At 49.6% G+C, this 18,494-nt stretch overlaps 1 protein-coding gene across 1 annotated transcript; it reads left to right on the top strand.

Moving 5' to 3' along the window:
• The first annotated feature begins 13,653 nt into the window (after nucleotides 1–13,653).
• ACP5 (acid phosphatase 5, tartrate resistant) lies at nucleotides 13,654–17,323 on the top strand. The gene is given in 10 exon segments (XM_036034380.1): nucleotides 13,654–14,052; nucleotides 15,120–15,208; nucleotides 15,447–15,562; nucleotides 15,564–15,637; nucleotides 15,640–15,704; nucleotides 15,900–16,027; nucleotides 16,145–16,169; nucleotides 16,171–16,491; nucleotides 16,888–17,043; nucleotides 17,045–17,323. Coding segments are annotated over 8 exon segments (981 nt in total). The 5' UTR covers nucleotides 13,654–14,052; nucleotides 15,120–15,208; the 3' UTR covers nucleotides 17,141–17,323.
• The last annotated feature ends 1,171 nt before the right edge of the window (nucleotides 17,324–18,494 follow it).

Raw genomic sequence — 18,494 nt, 5'->3', positions numbered from 1 at the left:
AGAACCTTTGCCCATTGCCAGTGATCTTGCTCTGAGGTCCCAATAGCAAAAAGTTCGTCAAAGTTCACTCCTCATAATTAACCAAGGTGACTCCTAACTCTGCACATATTAAAATAAACCTCAAACTGCAGAGGCTCATTTCAAAGCTCAGGGTGATTAGTTGGTTCAGATTCCTGAAACTAATACCAACAGCTCAGACCTGATGGTATTAACCATGGCCCTGTGAGCCCATGAAGTACGAAATTATTTAGATATCTCTATCTAAAGCTCAGGGCAGAATGTAAGGGACTTGCCTCCTTTGCCGTGGCTAACTTAGTGACCAATGCACCTGACATGAGAAAATGCTACTGGTAATATAATCGATGGACATAATTCCCAGGCTAAGGAAGGGATCCCAACAACTGATGGAAAATAGACTTTGCAGGGCCCCTCACCCCCTCAGCAGGGCTACTCGCCATGCTGCACCCATGGTATATCCTTTTATAGACATTACTCACCCATCAGACTTGCCACTAATGAAGCCAAAATGCAAGGACTCACCAAGACATTCTAGGCATTGATGTGATCAGCCCATTTCTAAAAAGCAAAACAGGGTTCTAGAAAAAAGCATTCAGTAAGACTTTTGCCTCCTAATGACCCCAGGCTACGGCCCTCGCAGAGCTGGAATGGCTTCCTAAGGCAAACCCTGCTAACTTCTAAATAAGTCTTTCGCTGTTTGAGGCATTCGTTAGACCCCTCCCACCCCAGCCTCCATGTATGGACCACTACTCTGTTCTGATCATCAGGCTTACTCTACCAGACTCTTCTGTCACAGTGGTTATTATCACGGGTCTTTCGTTTATTACAATAGTGCCCAGTGACATACACCCTTTCATCCCAGCCCTGGACCTCTCTTCTAACATCCCCTGTATTCTGTGCCCTACGTATCGATACTTCATTTTAGGCACCCATCTTCAAAACACCCTCTGGCCCGTCTCAACACAAACGTGTGTTGTCCTATCAACGGTCACAGGAGGCCCTGGCACTTCCTGGGCATTCTGTTCGACACCACCCAACAAGCTTGCACCCTTGATCCCAAGCAAGAAACATCCAAAACACTCTAAACATGAAGCAGACAGCTAATGTTGAAGAGGTTTTCCATGAAAGGAAACTCCCCCATGGTGGCTGAAGACCACTTGGCTTTGGACTATTAGCAGCCAGAGAGAGTTCTGTTCCCGTAAAAGGGCCGCTTGCTGCCTATGGGTAGGTACACTGGCAGGGTGCCACCAGCAACTTAACTAACGAGACAACACATATGTCAGAGACTTTGGAATGAACAGAACAGGAATTTAATTTCACAGAAAGCAGACATCAAAACACAGAAAAGAGGGATAAAAATGGGCATTACATAGTGAGAAAAAGGACCAATTCTCCAATAACACATAATAATTATTCATCTATTTGCTCCTAACAAAAGATTCCCTAACTTGCAGTCCACTAGTAACATTAATGGTAATGTCAATCACCTTTTCATATGTTGGATTTGCCATCAGTATATCTCTTGGGGTGAGCTTTCTGTTCAGATTTCATATACATAGTTTTGAGTTGTTTTATTACTGTTCAGTAAATACTGTTCAAAATATTTGGGATTCAAGTCCTTCATGTGTTTTGTAAGTATTTTCTTCCAATGTCTGGCTTGACTTTCCATTCTCTTGCCAGTGATTTTTTCAAAACCAAAGTTTTTAATTTTAATGAGGTTCATCTTACAACTTTTCTTTTGTTTGGATCTTCCTTTTGGTCTTGTATCTTAATATCTAAAACCTCATCACCAAAGCCAAAGTTTCCTAGATTTTCTACTATGTTATGTTCTGAAAGTTTATTCGTTTTGCATTTTACATTCCAGTGTAAGGATATCTTGAGTTACTTCTTGTGAAAATTGTAAAGTCTATGTCCAGATTCATTTCTTTCCATGTAGATATCCAGCTGTTCCAGCACCAGTTGTTGAAAAGATTGTTCTTTCCCCATTGAATTGCCTTTGGCCCATTTTCAAAGATCAGTGATTATACTTGTGTGGGTCTATTCTATTGCTGAGCTCTCTGTGCTGTTCCACTGATCTAGATGTCTGTGCTTTTGGTAACACCCACCCCCACTTTCTCAATTACTGTAGCTTTAGAGTTAGTACAGAAGTCAGCTGGTGCCAATCAGATTGTTTTCTTTCCCGCAGCATGTGCTGACTATTCTAAGTATTCTGTCTTATAAACTTTAAAATCAATTTGCCAATATCCACAAAACAGTTATCTATAGACCAAACTGGAGACAACTGATATCTTAACAATAGTGAGCCTTCCTGTACATACACACAGAATATCAACATTTATTTGGATCTTCTTTGATTTTTATCAGTTTCATAGTTTTCCTCACATAGATCTTATATACATTTTGTTAGATTTACACTGAAGGGTTTTTTTATACTATTGTAAATGCTATTGTGTTTTTAATTTCAAAATCTAATTGTTTGGTTTGTTTTTTTCTGGTCACGTTGGCAGAGTGCTCACCATCTCCCAAGACTGCATCAAAACTACAACTAAGTTATGCAACCGTCAGCCTGGAGAACGACCTGAAGACTAGCTGAACAAACTCCTATAACTAAGGGTATAAAGAAAAAGCCATGTTGAAACTGCTAGGAGAAACAGAGACAAAACAGACTGTCCCCAAACCCACTTGTGGAGGTTAAGAATCAGGAGGGATGTCTCAGCTGCAGAGGTCCCCCCTGAGGAGTGAGGGGTCCCAGCCCCATACAGGGCTCCCCAGTGCCAGGAAGAGCTGGCGGAGGTTCTGCCCACACACAGACTCGCTCACTTATAAACACTCACCCTAAGCTCCAGCAAAAGGACAGCAGCTGGAAAGGTGCCAGAGACTTACAGGGAGAAATTAAATTGTGTGGCTTCAGGGCAAAGGCTAGATGGCCATGTGCCATTATCCCTGTGTTGAGCCCTCCCCCACACAGCCTGCAGGCACAGGTGGGCACCAATTCTCAATGCACACTAACCTGGTGAATGCCACTCACACCACCCTTGGGACCCCCTGAGACCCCCACTCCACCCATTGCACTTGGCTCTTTCAGCAGCTGTGTCTCATGGGCAGCCACCCTCGGCCTGCACTGCAAAATTTCTTTACAACTGTCCTAGGTCTGCAGGACCCAGGCTGGTGGTTCCTGGCTTTGGTGTGCCCTGTGCCTCTTGCTAAGTGGCCCTAGCCTGGCACTGTGGCTGTCAGCCTTGGGTTGCAGGGTGCCTCTTCCACATGTCTCCAATCTCAGCACAGGGAGCTACCAAGTGCAGATTGCTTTGTAGCTCCTACCAGGTGGCCCTGGGCCAGGCACAGGCAGCAACTGACCTCAGCCTACACTGGATCCCCTACCAAGAGGCCCCAGAACCAACAGACCCAGCAAGCCATTCAGACACAAAAGCACTACCCAACTAGCTACACAAACAGCACACCCAAAGGGTGGTCTCTGAAGGCACCAAAGCCTCACTGGGGTGAATCCTGCTCTGTGGGATCAGCCACCACTGTGGTTATGGCCAGTCCTCGCAGTCAGTCAGCCTGAGGGTCAATCCTACCCACTGATGTGCCAACAGCAATCAAGGTTCAACTACAACAGGGGGTGTACACAGCCCACATCGGAGGGGGTGCACCTGGAGTGCCCAGCTTGGGTGATCAGGGAGGCTGTGCCACTGGGCCCTAAAGGACACCTAGTACATTAGGCCATTCTACAAAGCCCAGGACACATAGCTCTACCTAATACACAAAAACAAACACAGGGAGGTAGCAAACATGAGGAGACAAAGAAACACATCCCAAATGAAAGAACAGAACAAAACTCCAGAAGAATTAAAATGGAGACAAACAATGTTCTAGATGCAGAATTCAAAACACTGGGTATAAAGATGCTCAACAAACTTGAGGAAAGAGTAGATGAACTTAGAACTTCAACAGCATAAAGAAGGGCATGGAAACCATAAAAAGATCCAGTCACAGATGAAAGATAAACTAACTGAAATGAAGAATCAACAGTAGAATAGATGCGGCCTAGAATCCAAATAGCAATTTGGAATTCAGGAAAGCAAAGAACACCCAATCAGAACACCAAATGAAAAAAGAAGCAAAAAAAATTAAGATAGAGTAAGGAGCCTCTGGGACAACTTCAAGCACACCAACATTCACACCATGGAGGTGCCAGAAGTAGAGAAGAGAGAGCAAGAAATTGAAAAACTACTTGAAAAAAGGGTGAAAAACTTTTCTAACCTGGTGAAGGAAATAGACATACAAGTCCAAGAAGGACAGAAGGTCCCAGACAAGATGAACCCAAAGAGACTCACACCAGGACACATCATAATTAAAATGCAAAAGGTTAAAGACAGAAAATCTTAAAAGCAGAAAGAGAAAAGCAGTTAGTTATCTGCAAGGAAGCTCCCATAAGACTGTTGGTTAATTTTTACAAAAATTTACACACTACAAGGGATGGGCAAGAAATATTCAAAGTGATGAAAAGCAGAGAAATATAACCAAGATTACCCCACCCAACAAAGCTATGATTTAGGATCAAAGGACATATAAAGAGCTTCCCAGACAAGAAAACATTAAAGGAGTTCATCACCACCAAACCGGTATTACATGAAATGTTAAAAAGGTGAAGAAGGAGGAGGCTGGGGAGGGGGAGGAGGGAGAGGAGGAGAGAAAAAAGATTAAAAATATGCCACAGCCAGTGTGATTCAGGTGTTTGGGTACCCGGTGTGGTCCTCAAATAGTAACTCCATGACCCAGGTTGAAAGGAGAGGTTTAGGGAGATGGAAGATCTATCAGAAGTTCAGTTTTGACCTTCCTTGGCATGCGCCCTTCTGTCTATGATGAATTTTCCCATTGGGTCCTCCTGAAAAGCTACTGGTTCTTGAAGATGCTGCTGGAGGCCACTCCCCTGAAAATCTCTCTGAGGCTGACGCAATTTGCAATTTCCTGAGATACCAGCTCATCAGGTTATCCTGGAAATCTCTGGTTCCCCGTGTACCTCACTTACCCCTCCTCTTTGAATTTCTCCTTGGCTGGATCCAGTGCCGGGCCCTTCGCGCTGATCACAGTTGGCCTAGGAAGAGCCTTTGCTCATCAAGAAAAGAAGGGCCGTCTGCAGAATGTTGCTGCAGTTCAGGCTGTCGCCACGCGGGGGCAGCAACAAACAGGTCAAGGGTCCGAAAGGCACTCCGACTTTCCGCGCCTTTCTTTTTTTCTTTTCTTTTTTCTTTTTCTTTGTTTCTTTGTGTTTTTTTTTCTTTTTTGTAAAGAGGAAGAGGGAGAAAACCCCCCACGATCCAATATTTCCCATCTGCTCCAGCTACCCAGTGGCGTGCCCCACAACGCAACAAGTGGAACTTACGCAAAATCTAAATTAGATCAGTCCCTCCTCTACTCTGAATTCTCCACTAAGCCACCTCTCTGGGGATAAAAGCTCGTTTTCCCGCAGCCCTCCAAGCCCACGCGATCTGCCCCACACACCCCCTCTTCACCTCCCTGCCTTCACGTCCTCCCACTTTACCCCTCGCTACCTCTGCTCCAGCCACACTAGCCTTCCAGTTCCTCAATTCAGTGTCTGGGTTGGGGGACAGCCTTGGTGCCTAGAGAAATCCATCTTTGCAGTTACTTTGTAAATGTATAGTCCACTTACATTATACCTTGAGAAACATGGTTTCCCTTCTGCCTGTAGTTCCAATTACAGCTATTATGTTACTTTTACACGTGGCAAAGTGGACTGTTGCTTTCCTAGAAGGCATTGGATCCATATTGGGGTCCATTTAGAAATGTAGGAGCTTTCTTAAAGTGATATACTTTATTCTTTCATCTGTTAAATGCCTCCACCAAGCAAACCTTTCTGAGGTCCTTAACAGTTATTATAAATTCAAAAATTAAACATATAAATGAAGAAAATGTGTTCTCTTAAACATTCTGGTGTTGCTTCTAAACTCACCAAATTATTGTACACTTTTCAACTTAAACTTACCAGCCTGAAATCAATTAGTCATCTCTGGGAGGAGACACAAAAACCTAGTAAGCTTGTTCCCTCCAAAGTGGTAGCAGGAATAAGTTGGGGGACCAGAGTGGGAGGAGGCTCCTCACTGTAAACTATTTGGGAGTTTTTGTATTGAAATTATGGGGCAGGAGGGGCCTTCAACTTTGTCCCTACTGTTTTCTTTCACTAAAAGCAAAACAACCCTGGCTGGTGTGGCTTAGTGGATTGAGTGCAGGCCTGCAAACCAAAGGGTCACCAGTACGATTTCCAACCAGTGTGCATGCCTGGGTTGCAGCCAGGTCAGTTCCCCAGTAGGGGGCACGCAAGAGGCAACCATGAATTGTTCTCTTCCTTTCTTTCTCCCTCCTTTCCCCTCTAAAATAAGTAAATAAAATCTTTAAAAGGAAAACATATCTGAAGCTACTAAAACCAAATGATAAATCCAATTCTTCATGTGGTGGTACAGGGGTGTTTTAGGGATTATCTTCTGTGCTTTTGATTTTTTAAAATTTAGGATATATATATATATATGTGTATATATATATATATATATATATATACATATATATAATTTACCATCTTTCCCATTTTTCAGTGCCCAGTTCAGTAGCAACCATCGCCACCATCCATCTTCAGAACTTTCTCATCTTCCCAAACTGAAACTCTGTCCCCACTAAACAGGAACTCCCACCCGCCCCTCCCCCAGCCCCTGTAACCCATCACAGGCTTTCTGTTCTGTGAATTTGACCACCATTGGGACCTCATGTAAGTGGAATCACACAGGCCTTTTGTGGCTGGCTTATTTCACTCAGCATTAGGTCCTTGAGGGTCATCCATGTGGTAGCACGTGCCAGAATCTTGTCCCTGCTCTTCAAGTGAAACTTAAATTAAAAATACAAAAGCATGTGCACATGATTAAAATTCGTGAACCATTTTTCGGGGCCTGACCTGTGGAGTCTCAACCTTCTCTCCCTGGTCATCTCCAAGGCTCTGAGCGCGCTCTCTTTCCCCGTCTGCTGCTTTACTGGGGCAGGGGATCAGGACTTAGCTCATAGCCTCGCTCTCCCCCACCTGTCTCCCCACACTGGTGTAGATTCTGGCCATCTTTGAAATTTTTCAGCAACATGCTTTGCCCTTTTATTTCTTCTTCTGTAATTTTTTTGACTGTTTCAGATGGGTAATATGAAAAGTGAGTGTTTTTAAGGCACTTCCTAGGTGCTAGGCACCCCTCAGTCTTTGTACACGGATTAGCTAGTTTAATAGCCACAACATCCGTTACATCAGATCTCTGAGAGGCACCCTTACTGTTCCCGTTTTAGAGATGGGAAGCTGAGGCCCAGAAAGGTTAAGCCACATGCTCCCCGTCTCAGAATTTGGCGCATGGTAGAGCCTGAGCTGCGTCTGGTAACATTCAGTTTGGCTTGAACCTCATGGGGAATGTGTAAACAATTTCCTTAGCTCTAACCGGTGTCGCTCAGTGGGTTGGGTGTCATCCAGCAAGGCAAAGAGTCGTGGGTTCAGTTCCCGGTCGGGGCAAATAGCTGGGTTGCAGGTTCAGTTCACCTGCAGGAGGCAACCGATTGACGTTTCTCTCTCATGTTGATGTTTCTCTCCCTCTCATTCTCCCTCCCTTCCCCTCTGTCTAAGGAAATAACAATATTAATTTCCTTAAAATTTCTGCTTAAGGTTGATCAGAACTCAGGCAGGGCACACTTCAGAGTTATGCCTGTCATTATGTGTAAATTTTACATCAGAGAGAAGAACTGCGAATGAATATTAAACTTCAGTTAGTGGTATGAGCACGGAAATGCTGGGAGGGAAGTGTGCAGACGTCTGTGACTAATACTAACATGGGTAAAAAGCAAGGTGAATGAATGGATAGATATCGAAGCAAACATATTCATATTTTTATTGTAGTGCCCAGGAGTAGCTGGGTGTTCGCTGTATAATTCTTTCAACTTTGCTGTATATTTAAAATGTTTCAGAATAAAACACTGAAACATCTGTCCTGAACCTCCCACAGGAAAACCTGCCTTCTCCCACCTGGACACTCCCACCTGGACAGGCCAGAGCTCCCTCACGTTGGATGCATCCACACTCGGGTTCGTCTGCTTCCCACAGAATGGTTTGTCTCCGAGTGTCCTCCTTCAAGTGGGGTCTGGCTCTCCAGGCCCGAAAGCTGGAAGTTGCCGGAGATTCCTCCCTGTCACCACTGGGTCCCAGGATTTATCTTAGGGCGACCAACCATCCTCCAGTTTACCCAAGACTGAGAGGGTTCGGGGATGCAAGACTTTCTACACTGAAACCGGGAAAGTCCTGGGCAAACTGGCATGAGTTGATTTCCCAACCGTCATTTCTGTTTCTTTTGACATGTTCAGTTTATTCAAGTTTCCGCTGCTCTAGTCTTTAAAAATAATACACATAATAGTGATAGTCATCATCATCATCATAAGCAGCAGCATAGCAAGTGATGGCTACAGGCCTGTTCCACCGGTGGCAGATCTTTTGACCCACACCACACGCTGCACGGAGTGACTGTGATGTCATCCATGTCAAAGATCAGGAAGTGAGGCCCTGACAGGTAGGGCGCTTAGCCAACAGTCCTACGGACAAACCACAGCAGAGGAGCTGGAGTCTGAACCCAGGCAGACGGCCGCAGAGCACCCAGGCTCGCCCAGCTATGAGCAGCCACGCACGCAGCGCGCCCACTCCGGGTGCCAGGCTCACCCCCCTCAACAACCATCCACGCCTTCATCCGAATGATTACTCAGGTAGACATGGTTGTCCTGGTTACAAAAATATTACCAGCTTATACTTTTTAAAGAGGAATTCAATAAAGAAATCAACAAAGTAGAAAGAAATAATTTCTCAGAGCGGCGCTCCCCAAGGATACCACTCTGAATTTGGTTCCTGCCAGCGCCAGAATTTCTTGTTGGTGTGCAGAGCCGAGCACTTGTCCTTTTGTGTCAAGACACCGTATGATCGACTGATAGGTAGGTAGGGAGAGAGACGTAGACAGTGATAGATATAGAGGTAGACAGAGATATGTAGCTAGATGATAGATGATAGATAGATAGATAGATTGATAGATAGAGATATAGACAGACAATGATATATATAGGTTTGTCTTTTTACTTGTTTTTTCCAGACTGATCTTTTAAAAACACAGCTCGGACCCCATCCTCCAAACCTGTCACCCTCCAGATCAAATCCCCTCTCCATAGCTCCAGACCATTGTTCCTCTGGCCCCTTTAGCTCTGCTCCCCACCCCACCCCCATCCCTTCCACTGGCCCCCCGCCCTCAGGCTCTCCTCACACCAAGGTGCCAGTCTGGTGCCCCCCTCTCTTCACTGACCTGCGCTTGTCAAAAGCAGCATCAGCCCCAAGCCCACTCCTGCCCACGTTGAGTGTGCAGTGTGTCCCTTCAGACCTGCTTTTATGGGAACTCTTGGTGGGGAGGATGGGGAAGGGGTGCTTGGCCATGGTAGAGCCTGAGGATTGGGGGTGGGGTGCCATGGTGTCAGGTGGTCTGAAGAGGTGGCATTTAAGCCAAGTACTGGATGACAGGAGGGTGGGGGCGTGGTTCTGTGGAGAGAACTGCCAGTGCAAAGGCCCGAGGCGGGAACGTGCTGTCCTTAGTGTGACCTGAGCCCTGTGATCAGGGTGGGAGAGGCACGCACAATCTAATCAGGGATCGTCCGTCTCTCTGAGAGCTGTGTCTAGGGCAGATTATCGACCACAGCACCAGCGGCGTTGGAGCTGCAGCCATCTGTGAAGGAGGTGGGGGGATCCATTCAAGGGAGGAAGCCAGGAGGGATGCGGAGAGGCTTCACATTCGCACCAGAGGGAGGAGGGGCCCGAAAAGGGCATCCCTTCACTCAGTCACCCCCCAGAGAAGTCCTGAACAGCCATCTGTGTGTGCCCGGATTCTAGATGCCAGAGGAACACGACAGGGAGCCAGACCAAAAAGTCCTTGTCCCCTTGGAGATCAGTCTGGTGGGGAGACAGACCAAAAAGATGTGTGTTTTGTCAAGTTGTGATAAGGGTGACAAAAAAATGCAGCTGGAGGGGGAGTCAGATGTGGGTGGAGGGGTGTGCTTTTTAGATAAATTAGAGAAACTTGAATACAATGGGAAGGGAGACACGGGGCTGAGGTGGGCGGAATCCAGAGAAGAGCCTTCTAGACAAGTGGACCAGCAAGTGTCAAGACCCTGGGGTCGGGGCGGGCCCGTAGTCCAGAAAGGCCAGAGGAGTAGTGAGAGCAAAGGGAGAGGGCGGAGTGGGCAGGGCGCATGGGTATCACTCAGTCGTGGGATTGACCTTGCTGTTGGGGAGCAAAGCAGGGTTGGAGGGGGAGGGAGGCTCTGAGCCAAATCCTGATCCCCACCCCCCACTCCCATCCCCCACCCCACCCCCACAGAAAATCAGCAGAGTAGGGCTCCCCTGGGCAGACTCAGGGAGAATAGCTTCTTGAGTACCCTGGATATGGCCAGAGAAATATAGCCAAAAATTCACAAATTTCACTGCATGCTCTGCACAAAATCTTATCTGTTTATTCATGTGCACATGCTTTCATAAAGTTTTGTTTTTAAGATTTTATTTATTTACTTTTAGAGAGAGGGGAAGGCAGGGAGAAAGAGAGGGAGAGAAACATCAATGTGTGGCTGCCTCCCACACACCCCCCACTGGGGACCTGGCCTGCAACCCAGGCATGTGCCCTGACTGGGAATTGAACCGGCAACCCTTTGCTTCACAGTCCAGTGCTCAATCCACTGAGCCACACTGGCCAGGGCTCATTTGTAAAGTTTTTAATTAAAAAAAATATGGAGTCCCTGGCCATGTGGTTCAGTTCGTGGGATGTCTTCCTGAAACTGAAGGGTGTATTCTTGGTCAGAGCGTGACTGGGAGGCAGCGAACTGATACTTCTCTCTTGCATTAATATTTCTCTCTCTCCCTTCCTCTTTCCCTTCCTCTTTTTCTAAAAGCAAAAAAAAAAATATGTCCTTGGGTGATGAAAAATAATTTTTTTAACTTTATTTTTTTCATTTGTTTATTTTTAGAGAGGAGAGGAGGGAGGGGCAGGGACAGAAACATCAGTGTGTGGTTGCCTCTCACACAGCCCTACTGGGAACTTGGCCTGCAACGCAGGCATGTGCCCTGACTCTGGGAATCGAACTGGTGACCCTTTGCTTCGCAGTCCAGTGCTCAATTCACTAAGCCACACCAGCCAAAGTGAAAAAAATAACAATTTAAATATATATATATAGAAAATAAGAACACCTTAAGATTTTATAAAATGATATCAGCAGTATCCCATTTTTCTGAAGACAAATGTCAGTATAGAGAAAGCAACAGAAAAGAAAAATTAATGGTTACTCTCCAGACAGAAATATTACTGGAGAGTATAATTGTTTTCTTCTCGCATTTCAGCATTTTGCAACTTTTTAATAAAAACCACGTATTACAATAAGATGTTAAAAAAATGTATAGAAAGCATAGATTATCCCTAAAACACTCCTGTACCAGCCACATGAAGAAGCAAATGTTAACATCTGGTCCTAATTGGCTCTGATCATCTTTTTCCTTTTTTGTAAAAGAAAACAGTAAGGATGAAGTTGAAGCCCCTTTCCCAGGCCCCTTGGTCCCCAAACCCCAATTCCATCCCCACCCCCCAAGCCAACCCACTGCCCTGAGTCTGTAGCGAGGTCCCGTTTCCTGTGTTTACATCTGACCACAATCTTGCTAAGAGGAAGTCTGTATTCGTTCTGCTGGCAAAATAACCAACAGTGCTTTCTAACAAGGCCCCAGACAGTGCACGAATTATACAATAGAGAAAGAGCGCCCGCCCGACCTCCAAAGAAAGGAGTGTAGCTAACAGCTGCCTCACAAACGCCTTGAGCCCATGGGCCCGGCTCCTGGGGGTGGGTTTTCCCTTCTGGCCCGCGTCACCCAGCACTGGGCAGGCACGGGGTGCTCTACACGTGCTGAAAACACTTTGCAATTGCTTGGATTATACTCATTTTCAAGTAAACTTCTTTAATTTGGAATATATTTTTAAAGATTTTATTTATTTACTTTTAGAGAGGGAAGGGAGGGAGAAAGAGAGAGAGAAACATCAATGTGCAGTTGCTGGGAGTCATGGCCTGCAACCCAGGCATGTACCCTGAGTGGGAATCGAACCTGCGACACTAATTTGGAATGTTTTTGATTTACAGAAAGTTGCAGAGACCACTACAAAGAGTTCGGACATGCTCCCCGCTGTCTCCCCTGTGGCTAACATCTCCTAGAACTGTTCCTGGAGAAACTCCCAGAAGCCAGGTTCTTCTCACCAATGCAGTAAAGAATTAAAGCCCAGCCAGTCTATCGGTGTGCAAGCAGGGTTTATCGGAGATCCGTTCTCTCCTGGGTAAGGTTGGGGTGGGAGGCTGAAAGGCACGGTTTCAGGGTATAGCAGGGTGAGGGTGGCGAAGGTAAGAGCGGCCAAAGGCCAGGGTGGCAAGTGCAGGGGTGGCGGGGGCCGAGGGCTGGGGTGGCCAGCACCCCCGTGGCCAGAGGCCAGAGAGCCCAGAGCCCCAAGCCCTCCAAGCTTTTGTCCTGAGGACTTACACAGTTGGCGGATGGGGTGAGGGGGAAGCAGTTTCATATTGGTTGACAGGTAAATGTGGTGCTAGCTTTCCGGGAAGGGGCGTGAATACCAAAAGTATCAATGGGCTTCTTTCTTTAGGCACTACGGGCCCTTTCCAGCCTTTCAGGCCTTGGGATGCAGCACAGTTTCGAAGGCCCTCTTTCCCAGATGATGGAAAAGACCTAGAATTTCAAGGACTGCTGAGTCAGTGAGCAGGACATGTATCCCTTCTCCTCCCTGCCTTGGTTTGCTGTCTGTCTTCACTATCTGGACCATGACCCACCTGTAACTAAGAAGTTAGGTTTCTGAGCTGTGTTATAGATCATGACACTCCCAGCTTTGTTTGCGTGTCATCAACTTTTGCAGCGATGCTCCCTTCCCAGCCCAGGATCCCACATTCCATCGTGTCCGCACGTCCACTGGGCCTCACCCAGTCTGTGACCACTCCTCCGACCTTCATCTTTGTCATGACTGGGACGTGTTTTGCAGAGCACTGAGCAGGTCTTCTGTGGAATATCCCTCAGGTGGGGTGTAACTGGTACTGTTCTCATCATTAGCCTGTGCTTACCTGTTGCTGGAAGAAACTCACAGAGGGGAGATGCCCCTCTCACTTCCATACGTCAGGGCCACGTGTGGTATCAAGCCCACCCACTACTAGAGCGTTAGGCAGGGCCACCAGGTTGTGGTGTCTGCCAGGTGTCTCCACTGTAAAGGTCCCACCTCTTCCTTTTCCATACTTGATTCATTGGATGAGAGTCAGTAACTCTTTTCGTTCCTGTCCACACTCAAAAGGAAGCTGGAAGGACTGAGTTCTAGCTCCTAGAGGGGCCTTTCAACTTAACATGATTTGGAATTCTTTCTAAGGAAGATTTGGCTCTTTTTGCCCTCACACCCATTTTAAAGTCCCGGAGATTGAGGTTGAAGACAACAGACTTCCTCGTTAGAGGGTGGCCCAGCCCAGGGTGAAGCCCCACCCAGAGCTGGATCAGGGCTGTGGCGCCCGGAGTGTGAAGGCAGGTAGTGACTCTGGGCCTGCGTGAGGGGAAGGGGAGGAAACTGGGTCCCCCAAGCGTGGTCCCGGGCCCCAGTAGTTGGGTATGGGCCGCCCTCTGAGGGCCTCGCCGGGTTTTCCAACTGAGCAGCCCGGAGCCAGGAGGGGTGGAGCAGCGCTGGGTGACCCAGCAGGATTCCGGGGCGTGGCCAGCCGGGCCAGGTGGAAAGCGCTGGGCCCCAGAGGTCACCTGGGTCGGCCCTGAGTCCGCGGGCAGGGCGGGTGGGCCGCTGCCACCCGAAAGCGGGGCAGCCTCTGACTGCGAGCGCCCCGCACTTCGGCAGCTGGGCTTCCCCGGCGCCTGGCGTTGACCTCGACCCCGGCCCCTGCCAACCGAAGGTGAGACTGGTCCTGCAGGTGCAGACGTGCTGGCCGCCTCCCATGGGAGGGGTCTCCCCCGCTCTCGTGACCCGCTTCCTGTTTCACTAGGCTGGAGCAGGGACAGCCCGCCGGTGCTGGGTGACCCAGGCGTTGAATGAGGGGCCCCTCTCCACCCCGGAAAGGGACTGTAGGGACCAGCATAAGTGTGCAGGGCACTAATCAGGAGGGAAGAGGGAGACAGGGAGGCGAGAGGCAGGTCTAACGGGCCACACGTGTGGGGGGTCCCAGTGCCCAGCGCCGGCCCACCTGCCCTCAGAGGCTGGAGCCACTTGGGGAGCCTACAGGCAGCTGCCCAGGGCGGGGATCAAAGTCAAAAGTCTGTGGTCACATGCCAGAGTCAGCTGCTGCCTCCTGTTTGGGTTCCTCCTGCAGGAATGGGGGCGGGGAGCCAAGGAAGGTGTGGGCAGGACTTCCTGGAAAAGGGAGACCCTGCTGACTGGGGGGGGGGGGGGGGGGGGGGGACCCTGGGTCACACACTTAGACACACGCATGTTGTCACACACACCACACACACCATACATACAACTCACGTTGAGACACAACGCAGACAACGCAGCAGGACCCAGGCACAGAACTGGGACACCCAAGTCGTCATCCCACACAGCTTCAGCGGAGAACTCCACTGCACACCGCGGACACGCGGGCCACGCTGGCTCAGCGCCCGCATCCACAGGAACGCAGCAGACGTGTGACCCGGGCGGGCGCGCTGGCTACACAAAGCAAGCAGCTCAGACACACCCAGACACGGAAAGACAGACGCGTCCTTGGAGAATGTGGATGCACAAAAGATCCGTCTGGCTGGGACACACAGAGCACACGCAGGAAATGCACCGCAACCCGTCCGGCAAACGAGCTCCTGTGGACAGAAGCCGTGGGGGTAGGCGGGGCGGCACATGTGTGCTCGACCCCACCCCAACCCACTGTCCAGGGCTGGGGAACTCCAAGGCTCACATGACCCAAGGGGAGGGCTGCAGTGCCCGGAGAAACTGCATCATCCCCAATGATGATCCAGTTCCGTCCCAGAGAATAAAGGCTCAGTGGCCCTTGCCAGTTCTGCCCTGTAACTCACCTGCCTCTTGGAGCACCCAGCCAACTGGCTTGTGCCTCCACCAGGGTGAGTGCTGGGTCCGGGATGAGGGAGGGCAGGGTGAGCCTGCAAGGCCACCCTTCCAGGCCCTTGGCTGGACCCCACCCACCGCTCACCCTCCCAGCCAACTTTGCCCTGAAGTCCTGGGAACTAAGGCACCCCCAAGGTTTCCCGCTGGGCCACAGCAGGGCAAGTGGGTGTCTCAAGCGCCTCCTGATCACCTCCTCAGCCCCAGGTCCCCAGATGCTTGTCTCTCCTCTTCCAGATGGACACAAGGACAGTGCTACTCATCCTGCAAGCCTTGCTGGTGCTCCCCCTGGCTGATGGCACTTGCCCCCGTCCTGCGCTTGTGGCTGTGGGTGACTGGGGAGGGGTCCCCAATGCCCATTCTATACAGCCCGGAAACAGCCAATGCCAAGGAGATTGCTAGGACGGCAAAAATCCTGGGCGCAGACTTCATCTGTCACTGGGAGACAATTTCTACTTCACTGGCGTGCAGGATGCCAACGACAAGAGGTTCCAGGTGTGTGCCACTGAGGTGGGGGTGGGGACATGGGAGAAGCCACTCAACCTTTTGACTGAGGAAGGCAGAGGGAAGCTGACACTCGTGGGGACATAGAGCACTCGGCATCTCTCTTGTCCCCGGCTCCTGGCTTGCTGGGAGCGTTGAAGTGGCTGCTGGACCCTGGGGTGGGGGTGCCCTTTCTGTCTGCTGCAGGAGACCTTTGAGGATGTGTTCTCTGACCCCTCCCTCCGCAATGTGCCATGGCACGTGCTGGCTGGCAACCATGACCATCTGGGCAATGTCTCAGCACAGATCGCCTACTCCAAGATCTCCAAGCGCTGGTGAGCCTGCTCCCCTCCCATCCCCCAAGCCCTGTGGACAGAGGGGCCCACTGGGCTGCAAGGACCCTGGGCCTCACCGCCCAGCATGTGTACCTGCCATCTGCGTCTCCTCCGCAGGAACTTCCCCAGCCCTTACTACCGCCCTGCACTTCAAGATCCCACGGTCCAATGTGACCGTGGCCATCTTCATGCTGGACACAGTGACACTGTGTGGCAACTCAGATGACTTCCTCAGCCAGCAGCCACAGAGGCCCCGTGACCTGAAGATGGCCCGTTCACAGCTGTCCTGGCTCAAGAAGCAGCTGGCGGCGGCCAAGGAGGACTATGTGCTGGTGGCTGGCCACTACCCAGTGTGGTCCATTGCTGAGCACGGGCCCACCCACTGCCTGGTCCGTCAGCTGCTGCCACTGCTGGACACGTACAAGGTCACCGCCTACCTGTGTGGCCATGACCACAACCTGCAGGTGAGGGGCCTGCAGGTGGTTGGGGTGGGGAGCCAGGTAAGGGGTCCCACCCCAGCTGATGTGCCACATGGCACACTGGGATCCTCCTGGTGTTTGGAGGTCTCCCAAATGTCACTCCCCCTCAGACTTCATGCTTTTTAACCAGGAAAACAACCCAAGTTTCCCTAAAAGTCATCATAATAGCTACCAGTTGCCAGTAGCTGCACTTGCTTAGTGCAGGCTTGTGAAGCAGGATCAATACACTCCTACAGGTGGGGAAACTGAGACCCAAAGGGGATTTATGTTCCTTGTCCAAGGTGACTCAAGACCCTGGACTCAAGACAGGTGGGCACAATGCCCAGGATCAACCTCACTGAGGGGCTGGGGCCCCACTAACCCTGAGTCCTCCGTCCACAGTACCTTCAGGATGAGAACGGCATCGGCTACGTACTGAGTGGGGCTGGGAACTTCATGGACCCCTCGAAGAGACACTTTCGCAAGGTTCCCAGTGGCTACCTGCGCTTCCACTACGGGGTGGAGAACTCACTGGGCGGGTTTGCCTACGTGGAGATCAAGCCCCAAAGAGATGAGCATCACTTACATCGAGGCTCTGGCAAGTCCCCTCTTCAAGACCAGGCTGCCAAGGCGAGCCAGGTTCGAGCACCTGTGAGGGGTCTGCAGCAGAGGGCATTCCCTGCCCCGGGGGCGGGGGCGCCGCTGAGACCCTTGTCCCTTGACAGGCCTTCTCAGGGCCTGTAGTCCATCTGAGCCAGAAGGAAAACCACATATGCGCTTGAACTTGACATCCCTGTCGTTGCCAAACATTCAATAAAGAACAGATTCAAGGCTGCAAGTGTGTCATGAGTGTCCCTTTGCTCACCCGTCTGGTGAGTTGAGACACCTGGGTTCTCGAGAGTGTCTGGCTCCCCCCCTGCTGGCCTGTACCTCCACCTCTTAACCTGCCTTCCACAACCAGCTGGCCCCAACAAACAGGGACATGACTTTAAGTAAAGACCAGACAGAAAAGGGGTACAACATACAAGCCTTCCTCTCCCAGCTCCCCTCCCTAGGGCAGCCACCACCAGCATTTCCTTTCCTCACAAAACAAACATCCCGTCTTTATGCAAAGCAACACAATATCCACTGCACGTGTTTAACCACAACTCTTCTTTCTACTTAAACCACAACTCAGCCGTTCCTGACAGGATGCTCATTTCGTTCATTTCAACACGAGATTGTTAACATGGTTATCAGCGGCTTTTATAGCCAGGTGAGCTCTCTCACCCCTTCCCTGTCGTTTCCCTCCCCCTCTCTTAGGAATAACGTTTTATAAATGCTTTTTTTTTCCCTTCTAGTATTTCTCCGTGCAATAAAAGCAAACATGAATGACTTTTTCCCTCCCTTCTCCTGATCCGCACCTTGCTTTTTGTTGTCGTTTTTGTTTTCCAACAACTTTATTTAGGTGTAATTGACACATTTAAAGTGTACAGTTCTTTAAGTTTGACAAAGATACACACCCACAAACCCTTACCACACAATTAAGATACAAGCATGCCCCACACCCCCAAAAGTGCTCTCTGTGCTTTCCTGTTCCTGTCTGTTTTACCTGGAGATTGTCCATCAACGCTCTGTGGCTTCTGGCTTCTCTGCAGCTACGGAGGCCCCGCTGTGTGCCTGACCCACTGCCTATCTACCAGACATCTCCTAACAGGGGTGGTGTCCCAACTTTTGGCACCTCCGGGCCACACTGGAAGAAGGAGAGTTGTCTTGGGCCACACATTATATACACAAACATAACGAAAACTGATGAGCAAAAAAAAAAGGTTTTAAGTGAATTTTACGGTGTTGTGTTGGGCCACATTCATAGCCATCCTGGGCTGCACGCAGCTCGCAGACCTCGGGTTGGACACCCCTGTAAGGATCGCCAGCACTGCTTCCAGTAATTTGCTATCCTCAAAGAATGCCGCAACAAGTGATCCGTCCCTTGACCTACATGGGCAATACGTTTGTAGGATAAACAAAGA

This window comes from Phyllostomus discolor, chromosome 8 (assembly GCF_004126475.2).
Source record: "Phyllostomus discolor isolate MPI-MPIP mPhyDis1 chromosome 8, mPhyDis1.pri.v3, whole genome shotgun sequence".
NCBI lineage: Eukaryota > Metazoa > Chordata > Mammalia > Chiroptera > Phyllostomidae > Phyllostomus > Phyllostomus discolor.
This window is presented reverse-complemented; position numbering and strand designations above follow the sequence as displayed.